This window comes from Camelus bactrianus, chromosome 26, assembly GCF_048773025.1.
Source record: "Camelus bactrianus isolate YW-2024 breed Bactrian camel chromosome 26, ASM4877302v1, whole genome shotgun sequence".
Lineage (NCBI taxonomy): Eukaryota > Metazoa > Chordata > Mammalia > Artiodactyla > Camelidae > Camelus > Camelus bactrianus.
Window position 1 is genome coordinate 15,345,991 of NC_133564.1, and position 12,031 is coordinate 15,358,021.

General features: G+C 40.1%; 1 protein-coding gene across 5 annotated transcripts in view; it reads left to right on the forward strand.

Moving 5' to 3' along the window:
• TENM3 (teneurin transmembrane protein 3) overlaps positions 1-12,031 on the forward strand; it is a 539,016-nt gene that overhangs the window by 435,916 nt on the left and 91,069 nt on the right. For all 5 annotated transcript variants that reach the window (XM_074353570.1, XM_074353571.1, XM_074353573.1 and 2 more), the window contains 5 exons: positions 2,501-2,711; positions 3,151-3,252; positions 3,458-3,652; positions 4,735-4,935; positions 9,020-9,205. In XM_074353570.1, coding sequence (XP_074209671.1) covers positions 2,501-2,711; positions 3,151-3,252; positions 3,458-3,652; positions 4,735-4,935; positions 9,020-9,205 — 895 coding nt within the window. The remainder of the gene's footprint in view (positions 1-2,500; positions 2,712-3,150; positions 3,253-3,457; positions 3,653-4,734; positions 4,936-9,019; positions 9,206-12,031) is intronic.

Genomic DNA, 12,031 nt, shown 5'->3' on the forward strand with positions numbered 1-12,031 from the left:
TATGACTGTTGCCAAGGAATCAATCGGCTTTCTTCTCCCTCATGCCCAATTCATTCTCCTGGACAGTTAGAAGCCTAAGGAAGCAATTTACTGCTTTACAGTCAGTAGTGTACTGTATCATTTATGTACATCTGTATGAAGGCTATTGTCGATTGGGAGTTGGAAACCTGGGTTCTGAGCACACACCCCTGCCACTCTTTGACCTTGTGACCTTGAACAAATCATTTAACTTCTCTGTGCCTCAGTGTCTATCTGTAAAATGAGAGAGTTGGAACACGTGATCTCTAAAATTGCTTCCTTCTCTGTGTCGGTGATTTACAGCAAGGCTGTACCACCACCAAAAGTCAACTTATGAGAGCTGTTAAGTATTCCTAGATTCTGAGTGCTCATCATTTTAATAACTGAATGGAGCTAAGCTTATGGGTAGTCTGTTTAGAAAGGAACCACCAAGATACCTTTATCAAGTGTAAGCTTGTCTCTTGATTGCTCCCCCAAGGTGGTGAGAATGAATTTTGTCGTATCACATAAGATTCTAAGACTTGTCTGTGCAAAAACACTGTATCTCCATCTCATGAATAGATATTACAAAGCTACACTGGTGTTTGTCCATAAGTGATTACACCCTAAGAACAAAGGTTATTAAACTTCTATTCCATGTAAGTTGTTTCCTTTTCACAGAGATGGCCTTAGCGTTAAATAAGGAATTTATCTATAGGAATTTGAATGACCCTCCAGAGGTCATGTGTGAAATGCCCCCACAGGGGAGTCTGGAACTCGGTAGATACTCACAACCATCAGCTATTCCCCACCGCCAACATCCTGTCCACCACTCCAGCCTTATTTTATTGTTCTCAGTGTGATGCAAATGGTGATTCTATGATAAAAATGACCATTGATAGGTCTTTCAAGCCCTATCAAAATTCAAATTTTCCCCCCTTTCACTTTTCCAGTTACTGTTTATGTAAGGGGAGAAAAATGTTTATATGCAATGGGACCATTAAAAAACAACTCCTTTGTCTTGTCTTTTTGCCATGCTGATGCAAATATTTAAATCTGATGAGAAAATGGATGGTTTCTTTGAGATAGAGGCACCTTTCAAAAGTGCTGAATTAATTTCCTCTGATAGTTTTGGAATACAATTCCAGTGAAATGTTTGCAGTTCACATCTCCACACCCACCATTATGTTCATCCTGTGAAAGATACATGAAAAAACTGTTCAAATGTTAATCACTTTATACATTGTTTGTGTAATTCTCACAGCTGAGATGTTACAGTGCCGTTTGACTACACCAAAGAAAACAAAACATGCTTTCATGCTTTAACAAAAAATTTAACATGTCAGAAACTGAATTAGATATTCTAAATTCTATCCATCAGTAACAGAAAGAGGTCTGTCTATGTACAGGGGCAAAATTCTCAGAATCCCAACAATTGATTTTTTTTCCAATTTGATTGTATTAAGGGATTCATTATAAATAACTTTTCCTTAATAGACATCTGATGAAATTCCATTTAAGCAATCTATCAGAAAGCAGAATACTGAGACTCACATGCGGAGCGCTGTAACATGAATGAGGTTTACATAGATGGCGCTGTAGTGTACTTTCCACCACAAACACAAACCTCAGGAATAAAATGAAACTGCTGAGAGTCTACAGAAACTGAATCACTCTGCTTTTAAGAAACTGTTATCTAACAAGTTTATTAAAACTATGTTGGAAAGTCTTTGCAGTGTCTTGCAAATTAACTGAATTATCTCTAGGTACAAAATGTACCCCGCTGTTACAAATCACATTCCATATTTTTAATTATCTTTACATTCTCCAGTTAAATTCTTCCAGCTACCTAATGTTCCTGATGACTCTTGCTAAAACAAGAATTAAGTTGAATCATGATTGACTTCATGACAATAATGAGGCCATCCCTTCAGAACCCCTTCATTGTTTAATTTTTCAGACTTTTGATCAAAGATGTAAAGGCATCTTGTTATATGTTTTTAATCTAACCGTGACTAAGTAAAAATCCATGGCTTTCTCCATGGTGCCTGGGATGGTTACATCAGGGTCACAGAGAGGGTAGCGTGGTGTAGTGGGAACAGCCCCAGCTTTGGAGCGAAGCGCACTGGCGATCACACACCAGCTCCACCACTGACCAGGTATCTGACCCTGCTCAAGCTCTCAAGTTTCAGTTTCAGTTGTAGCCCCAAACTGCCTACACTCACAAGCTTTTTATCAATTGGAATAATTAAATAGTTTTGGGAACCATATTATGCAGCCAGGGAAGAAATGGCCTCTGAAGTTTAGATGCAGCAATGGTGTGCAAGGTAACCTTCATCCTCCCCAGAAATGGAATGCCTAGAAGACCTGTCATCAGTCAGGAGCTTCTTTCTAACACTGTCTTGATTAGAGCAAAGGAGACAGATTTGAGAAGGAAAGAGAGAAGCAGCCACAACGGTCCAAAGTCCAATTACTGAACGTTTTTACTTGTCCCCATCTTCAGTACGACTTTGTGGAGCTCCTGGACGGCAGTAGGCTGATTGCGAGAGAGCAGCGGAACCTGGTCGAGTCGGAGCGAGCCGGGCGGCAGGCCAGGTCTGTCAGTCTCCACGAGGCCGGCTTCATCCAGTACTTGGATTCGGGAATCTGGCATCTGGCTTTTTATAATGACGGGAAGAGTGTGGAGCAGGTGTCATTCAATACTATCGTTATAGGTAAGGATGGTCCTCAGAGCATCGTTTTCCCAGGCTTCCAGCCTGAGCACTGTCTTGGATAGAAACTGAACTGTCTTCATGAATTTTGAGTGATGCCTAGGATGTCAAAGCCTGTGGTAAATGGGAGAAATATTTTTTAATTGTATATTTATGAAGATGTGATGAAGCACAAAGCACTGGGGAAAATACTATTTGAAGGTAGCTTGGAGGAGGACGGTGCATCAGGAAAACATTTAAAAACATCTGCATTTGCAATGGCAGTGTTTTGCTTTAACTATTTGAATAATCTGGCATAAACGAATCTTTTGTTGTTGTTGTTATGGAGCAAGCTATCCATACTTCCTTCAAGATGTAGCTAAAGTGATAAGTGACACCGTTTACCTTGTGTGAGAGGCAGGCTGCACATACAGCAAAGATCGCTGCTTTCTCTTTCCTTCAGAGTCTGTGGTGGAATGCCCCCGAAATTGCCATGGAAATGGGGAGTGTGTTTCTGGAACTTGCCATTGTTTTCCAGGATTTCTGGGTCCGGACTGTTCAAGAGGTATGCCAGTCAGATTCTTTTCTTAAGCCAACATCAATAAGCTGTAGAAACACGAGTAATTCCGGAAACTACCAAGACAGGAAAGAAATGCGGGGGGTGGGGGGGGGAGAGATGGCATGCTGCTTGTTCCAGCGACGTGCCTTTTCTTTGAGACTCTCGATGGAAGATGTGGCTGTTCATTCTTCTGTCGCGTCTCATTTCACAGCAGCCTGTCCAGTGCTGTGCAGCGGCAACGGGCAGTACTCCAGGGGTCGCTGCCTCTGCTTCAGCGGCTGGAAGGGCACCGAGTGCGATGTGCCGGCCACGCAGTGCGTAGACCCGCAGTGCGGCGGGCGTGGCATCTGTATCATGGGCTCTTGTGCGTGCAACTCAGGATACAAAGGAGAAAACTGTGAAGAAGGTAAACCCGGCACTGTTTGCAGGAGTCCATTGTTATCTTCGTAAAGAAACATTATATTTGTAACCTTCAGTTTGGCAGATAAATCTTTTTACATGCCTCCTTCTGAACGTGGTTTTGATTTCCATATTTATGGATACATTGCTTCATGAACAGTTAACCTAATAAAAAGAAAAAAATACCAAGGAATCCTTTTGCTCATTTTCAATAGTGTGATTAATTTTTTTTTTTTTTTTTTACTCTGAGAAAGTAGCAAACATTTGTGTCCTGAAAGCAACAGTGGACTGTTGACTTTTTTTTTTTTTTTGCATTTTTACACATTGATGCCAGCTTCTAAGTCTATCATTTTGGCATCTCTAGAAAGACCGGATGCAGAACATAATATACTAGTGAAAAAAGTGCAACATCCTGAGTTTGTTCCATAACCGGGTATAAGGACAAGTCGAGATGTTATACTGTAAAGTGCAGTCGAATTGTTTTTTCAGACGGCAGAAAAGCACCATTTCCGTTCTTCAGTCAAATTGATTTTATTGATCTGCACACACAAAGTAATGCAATTAAGTCTCGGGAATTAAATTTTCAGGCCATTGACCCTACAAGTGTAAAGGTTTATTGAGTCAAATTGCTAAATTAAATCTCGTCATCTAAAGCACATTAAAGTGAATTAAGAAGGATCGAGAGTATGCAACTCATTTATTTCTCAAACACTGGAGGGTCCCACACAGCTGTCAGTATTCGGTGGTGAGGTCAGCTGAGTCAGATTTTGTTATAGAGAAGCCAACACTTACTACTCTCTATTAGGCAGAACAGAAAGCAATGGTCTGAAATCTCAAGAGCAGAAGTGTGTAATTCAGGGGAATTACACATCCTTGCAAGGGTCTCAGTTACCTAAATGGCATGATCCTTACGGCTTTATTGTATCATTGTCTGCATTTTCGGGAACAAGTTCTTGCAAATGGTAGGTAAACATTCGAGTAGCCCAAATGTTCAGATAAATTAGATCTGGGATTTAATTCTTTGTTCTGCATGTACTGTGTAGGTCTTCTCGATTTAATTGTAAAATTGGTCTCTTTTCTTTACACCAGCTGACTGTCTAGACCCTGGATGTTCTAATCACGGTGTGTGTATCCATGGGGAATGTCACTGCAATCCAGGATGGGGCGGGAACAATTGTGAAATTCTCAAGACCATGTGTCCAGACCAGTGTTCTGGTCATGGAACGTATCTTCAAGAAAGTGGCTCCTGTACTTGTGACCCGAATTGGACAGGCCCAGACTGCTCAAATGGTGAGCTTAATACATGCAGTTCCATCGAGGGCTTAACATTGTTTAGCTGAAGGGCAAGATATTGTAATTTTTAAAACACTCTTACTACATTTAATACAGATTTTATTAAAATGATTATTTATAGAAATAAATATTAAAAATAAGGAAACTTGTTATGGTATGGAAAGAAACAGGCTTAGTCAATCTGTTACTAAAATTTCTCTTTTAGGATTATTGTAAAGAATACTCTTTCTTTTGTATAAAGCTCTCTGTCTTTAACTCTGAAGGCCTGTGTACAGCTTGCAGATTTAAGCACATTATCTCATAAACAGAGAAGCCTCAATTAAAAAATTACTTGACAACATAAGTCTTCACATGGCCACAATAAAGAGTATACATATGCAGATATTATGGTGTACATCGTGGTTTGACACTGAGTTTTTAATTATAATCGCATGATTATAGTAGAAGTGGCAGATAGTCATTTTATTCATTCAGTCAGCTCTGTGCAGGGCATTGTGACAGGCCCTGCAGGGATCAAAGAATAATTCATCCTTCCTGCCCTCTAGACTAGGGGCTTTCAAGTTTTGGAGCATTAAATAACACTTTTACATTGTGACCTCATATACATATATGTGCATATGCTCACATCACTGACACAAGAGCTTTACAAAGTGGTACAAACTGATACTTTCTTCTCAAATCTACTCTGCTTTTTTAATGCTGGTTGCAACCCATGCATTAATTCCATGACCCACTCATTAGCCACACGGCTGGGAAGGATGCTGTTCCAGTCTAGAAGATTATAGTTTAATTGGGGAGATAAGATGAACACACGTGAAATACTTAGAAACCCGTCCTTTCCAGTTTAGTACTCTGTTGAGTGTTACATGGAATAATATGTTAAATTCCAGCAGTGTTTAGATCCTGCCTTGATGCATCTTGAAAGTTTTCAAGGAGCCTTTTAACATTTCTTGCCTTCTCTTAAAGATTCCAGTTATTGTGGAGGTTGGGGGGATATTTTTTCCTGGGGGAACAGTATTAGAAAGTACTTAGGAGCATGGACTCTGAAATCAGATGTTTGGGTTCATATCCAATCTCTACTACTTAACAGTTGTGTAACCTTAGGGAAATTACTGGCCTTCTTTTTACTTATCTGTAAAATGGGCTCAATCATGACATTCTTCCCATAGGTGCTGTGGGAATTGCTTGAATTAATGCATGTGAGGTACTTACTACAATGCTTAGCCCATAATAAATTCTAAATACAGCTACCACCACCACCACCACCACTGTTACTGCTGCTACTACTGTTAGCAGAGACACAACTGTGAGACTGTCCCTGTGTACAGGGGACAGCGAAGACAAGGTATTTGGAGGTAAAAATTGGCTGGGGCCAAATTATGGGAGACGCATCAGTCAAATAAGCATAACTATACTAGCTGTAAAATGATACTGGTTTGAAATACTGTCATTCTAACTTGTCTCCCACAGTTATCCAGGCAGGGAAGGAATAACGAAGTAGCCCTTTCTGCTTCATAGAAAGTTATTTAATACATTACCTGAATCATTTTATAAAGAATAGTTTGATATTAAATAGCTGAAAAGGTAAAATTTAGGGGGGAGGGTATAGCTCAGTGGTGAAGCACATGCCTAGCATGCACAAGGTCCTGGGTTCAATCCCCAGTATCTCCATTAAGTTAATAAATAAATAAAGCTAATTACCTCCCCCTCCATAAAATAAAAAAAAAAAAAGGTAAAATTTGGTCTTCTTCATAAAATGGTATTGCTATGAATAGCCCCCAAAAAGGGATGTAAATGTTAATTAAGAGATAAAATTGGCTGCCAGAATTCCATATCACTATTTTACATATTTAGACTGATTTTTTTTCATACTGATGTGATTGTTCTGCCAGCTGAAAATCTAATTTTACGTGTGCGCGGAATGACTCTGTAGGTGTAATGAGGGAGGAGTTCGTCTTACTCATTTTTAAGTCCCTACTGCAAAACAGAAATTTAACAGGTACTAAACTCTTAATATAGAGAGTTGAATAATGAATACAGTATTCTTTGGGAGAAAGTAATGAAGCACAGAAAGAAAAAAAAACTTTGTTAAACTCTGCTTTTAGCTGCAAGAAAACAGAAAAACTACTTCGAATTATAACTAAAGATCTCCCACACGTATATAGCCATCCTGTGAAAACGTCCGGGTTCATGTGCCTCAAATTTGTCTGCATGTAGCACAATTCTCATTTAAAGTTTATTTAAAAAAAAAAAAAACTGTTGCTAATTTAATTTGTGACTCAAAAGTTTACTCACAGTAGAATTTGGAGTTTCTAACATACACTGAATCCTAAAGCAAAATGCTTCACCAGCTACCTCTTCTGTGGTTGTGGAAATGACCTTCAGATGTCTAAATTCAATAAGAGAGTAGGTTTTGCACCTGAAGAAGCATTTGTTTAAGCTGCTGAAAGAGAAGAAATGAGTTATTTCCATCAGAAAGTTTATAGGCTGGAAAGCAACAGAGCTTCCCTCCCTCTTCATCAGCAGTGTGGCCATTAATTAGCCCTTCAATTCCACTTCAATTAAATTAAGTCTAATTAATAAGTTCATTACAAAGATTGACGCACCTTGCTCAAAGCTAGTGTGCTAAATGCTGATAAACACCTTCACCCTAATGAAAAATTGATTAGATTTAGTTTTAAAAAAAAAAGGGTACCTCAGAAAGAAACCTCTCTCTTCTGGAGCTGAGGTGACGTTCTGTTCCTCTGAAGTTAATCAAACCATCTTGGATCTTTTAATCAAAAATTTAATTCAGACGAGAGAGGCAGTGTGGCATGAGAAAAACACATACCACTCTCTTCCAGTTAACGGTCCTGGCTGTTGTTTAGAAGAAATGTTACAACTCTCATGGTGCCTTGATCTGGTGTTTAAAATTCTGCAGCGCTGTGAGTTACGGTGTCTGAGAAATGGCATTTGGTCGGGGAAATCGGAACACATGATTACATAAACAGTTCCTAGTGTTTTATTTGAAAATACAGCCATAGTCCGTTTTCTGTTTGTTAGACATGATCTTAGGTTTTTACTGTTCAGCACTTTTATTTTGGAAAGAAAACCAAAAACTAAATAGTCTTACAATCTTAAGAAAAAATACAGTTAATTCTGTTTAACATATGTGAAGAGTAAAAAATACAATACCCTTCAAAATTCTCTTTCTCTGTCTCTTTCTGTCTCAATTAGATCTAGTCAAATAAAGCTTTTAAGAAAAAAAAAATTCAGATGCTTGAATTCTGCTTTAAAAGACCTAACCTGTTGTTGTTGTTTTAAAAGTCCTTTGGTCACCTGGCTCCTTTCAGTAATTCTAATAAATGAAAAACCTTCCTTTTCACTGCCAGAGTCAGTAATTACATATATTATTAAACTGGTTTTCTATTGTTGTTTTGCTCAGCAACTCTTATCTGTCAACGGTACAAATATACTGAATAGGAAAAAGAACAATGTCTTTTATTTAACCAGCATATCTGTGTGTCAGAAGCAAGCTAATATGCCTACTAAAATAGACTCTTTTTCAACAGTAATTTCCCAATATTTAAAACATTTAAACCATAGGATTAAAAATAATCCCTTTTCAATTTTTGCTATGGGGTGAAACCCAGCTCCTTAGATACTTGATATGGTTAGATGTTGAAATATTTCTTAAATTTTGTATCATTTGATATATGTGTGCGTGTGTTTTTGGCTACCAAAAGATACCCTATATACATACATATATATGCGTGTGTTTATGTATTTTCATCTCATTATGAATCCTGTGCTCTGTTTTGTCAGTAGCCATACATAAAATATAGATAGGAGACTATAACAGAATTGTCATGTGCATCTTGTGCCCAATTACGGGCAGCATATAAAAGTAATCGATGAATAAAAAAGTAAACTTCTATTTATAGTTCTTTGCAGCCTGTAAATACTTCATTTTTATTTTCAGTAATTTTGTTTTTCACCTTAACACATCTGGGTTTAAGACAAAGCACTTCTTATTAACTCCCATTCTCCCTCCCCTCTACCCTTCTCCCCTGCCCTCGCCTCCTCTTGTTTCTCAACCTAGAAATATGTTCTGTGGACTGTGGCTCCCATGGGGTTTGCATGGGGGGGACTTGTCGCTGTGAAGAAGGCTGGACGGGCCCGGCGTGTAACCAGAGAGCCTGCCACCCGCGCTGTGCAGAGCACGGGACCTGCAAGGACGGCAAGTGTGAATGCAGCCAAGGCTGGAACGGAGAGCACTGCACCATCGGTAGGCCCCCCGCTCCCCCCAACCCAGCACTGCACCGTCATTAGGCCCCCCCACACCCTACCCAGCACTGCACCGTCGGTAGGCCCCCCATGCCCCCCTCCAGCCCCATGTGTGCCCTAAGAGCCCAGGAAGACCTGATTTTTTCCTCCTTTTTTCCTTCAGAAGAAGTTACTACTTAGGGTGGAGGGTATAGCTCAAGCGGCAGAGCGCATGCTTAGCATGCATGGGGTCCTGGGTTCAATTCTTGGTACCTTTTCTAAGAGTAAGTAAACCTAATTACCTCCCCCCACCAAAAAAAAAGAGAGAGAGAAGTTACTACTTAAGTAAGGTTATCTTTTTACAGTGGCAATTCAGTTCTTTAGAACTGCTGTCTCCAGTACGAAGTGTAAGAATTTTGTATTCTTTGTTTCTTGGGATGGCCACCAAAACGGACTCACGTAAAGACGGTTTCATTCCTTACAAATCAGCTCTCAATGCATAATTCTGTTTTCATGTTCTGATTACCACTGCATGACAGCAATATCTTTTACTTTGAAAAAAAATTCCGGATATGTAGCCCTTTATGGCTCCTATAGATTCCAGAGTCACACATCTGAGCACTTATTTGAGTCTCTAAAAGAAGAAGGTTGAGTTTTTATGACTTTATTTTGTGGTACCATGAGAACTAAAGTAGAATAAAATGCGCAAGTCCAGCTTTTCTTAAACAAATGCGTATACTTAACACTTCTTAGATGTGGTGTGGCTCCGGCACATCTGTTGGTGAAATAAGACAATCAAATAGGTGTTTAAGATCAAAATGTTCGTATATAATAAGCGGTATTTAGCCTGGATTCAAAAGTATCCAGAACATGTGTACTAGTGCCATATTTTCAAGCTATTCTGTGCCTTAGCTTTTACCATTTGAGTCACTGAAATGAAAAACATTTACTAAAAAAAATACAACAAAAGTAATACATCTCTACCTCACTTCAGGGAAAGTGTACAACATTAATTATAAAAGGCACAGTCCTACAGAAATTTCATAATTTGAGGTGTGGCATTTCTCCATATTGTTTTGTGTCCATTGTGGGGAGTCTCGATATCTTAAAAGAGTTCTTCTTCCAATGCATTTGTAAGTTTATATACTTCACTTTAAAAAAAAAAAAAAAGGAATTAATTAACCAGGAATTTTTTTTCATGGGAAAATTGAAATCACTTATGTTTTATAAATTGTCACAACTGTATCTAAAATTTTAAGGTTCTTCTCTAAACTTGCTGATCTTTGACATCTGCTCCAGGGGTCCCACTAGCACCCCCACTATGTGGTGGTCCGCTGGAAGGGCTCACGGGACTCAGTGTAGTCATGTCCAGGGCTAAAGTAGTTTCCAGAAAGGGGAAGGATCCATCGGCGTGGGAGGCTGTCTAGAGAAATCCACGTACAGACTTTCCATGCTTTCTCTCCCAGCAAGAGAGGCCACAAGAACCACGCTCCTTTCTCCACAGGGAAACGCACCGACGTGTGTGCAGCGTTTCCATCCAGGGGAGCTCGCTTGAGGCTCAGAGTTAGAGGTTTTTATTGGGGCTGCTCAACCAGGTAGCCTCCATCAGCCACAACCACCAAAATTCCAGACTCTCAGAAGAAGAGCAGGTGTTTAGTGCTCCCGGTGGGCGAAATAACCCCATCAGTGTAGGGAACAGCCACCTTTCCAGGTGCCGGCGAAGGGCCAGCCCTGCAGACATCTGCAGATCAGGCCTTGATGTGAACTCTCACCTGTGAAACATCCTTCCAGTCTCACCTGTTGAAGGTGAACTACTGCCAGCAGCTGAGGAACGTGCAGTCCTACTGAGGTAAACTGCAAACGCACTTGTTCAGGGCGTGTGCAGAGCGCTGGTCCCCACGGTTCCACGCGGATGTGGCTTTTTCCTCCTCTGCTCTGGCAGGGGCTCCGCGGGGCAGTGGCTGCCTGCGGCACTTGTGAATGTCAGTAAGGCAGAAAAAGTTGACCACCGCGGTTGGCCTGTCTTTCTGTGGACATTCAGAGGACAGTGTAATATCCTGCAGCCAAACGGTTCCATGCTCCATCCCAGAATGGCCGTACACTAGAAGGAAAACAGGCCTCTCATCGTATTCCACCCCATTTTATAACCCCAGCACCCCCATCGTAAGGGAATGGATTCTAGCTAGAGGGAAAATTGTACATATTTGACTATTTGTATCCTAGGAAGTACCGCCAACACATGTGTGCATAAGTTATCCATCAGCAGATCTGACCTGCCAGCCGACAGCCACCAAATAAATCATTCTGTGGGTGTCCTCGCTGCCCTTGGTAATATGACATGGTTAGTGTCCCACAGAGGAGCTGTTCTGGAACAAGTTTCCAGTTGTCTGGGAACAAAGGGGCTTTTTGTTAGTCAAAAGTGTTTTTATTATAATCTCACATGTCTTGCTGTGGTTGTTAACAATTCCATTTTCTACTGTTTCGTTTTATTTTGTTGCCTTTATATTCCATAAGACTAACAATGTGGAAGTAGAGGACCTGTTTCATTTAAAAGTAAATCTTCAGAGTGAACCTTTTAAAAGATGTAGAGAGCCTTTAAATTACTGTTTTGCTTTTTTATACTCTTAGAACCAGTTATTCCAAATTTTGGCATACAAAGATCCAGGTGCTTTTCCCGTCCTCTGCTTACTACCTGTATATATGTCCCAGTGAAGTCTCGGGGGCCGTTTAAAAGGAGGCTTTTGTGACCCACTGATTAAACAACCCGGAAAACTACAGTATGTTTTCTCATTCAGGAAAGTTACTGCTCTGTTCATTTCCTCTCTATTTCAACACTTAGGCGTCTGAC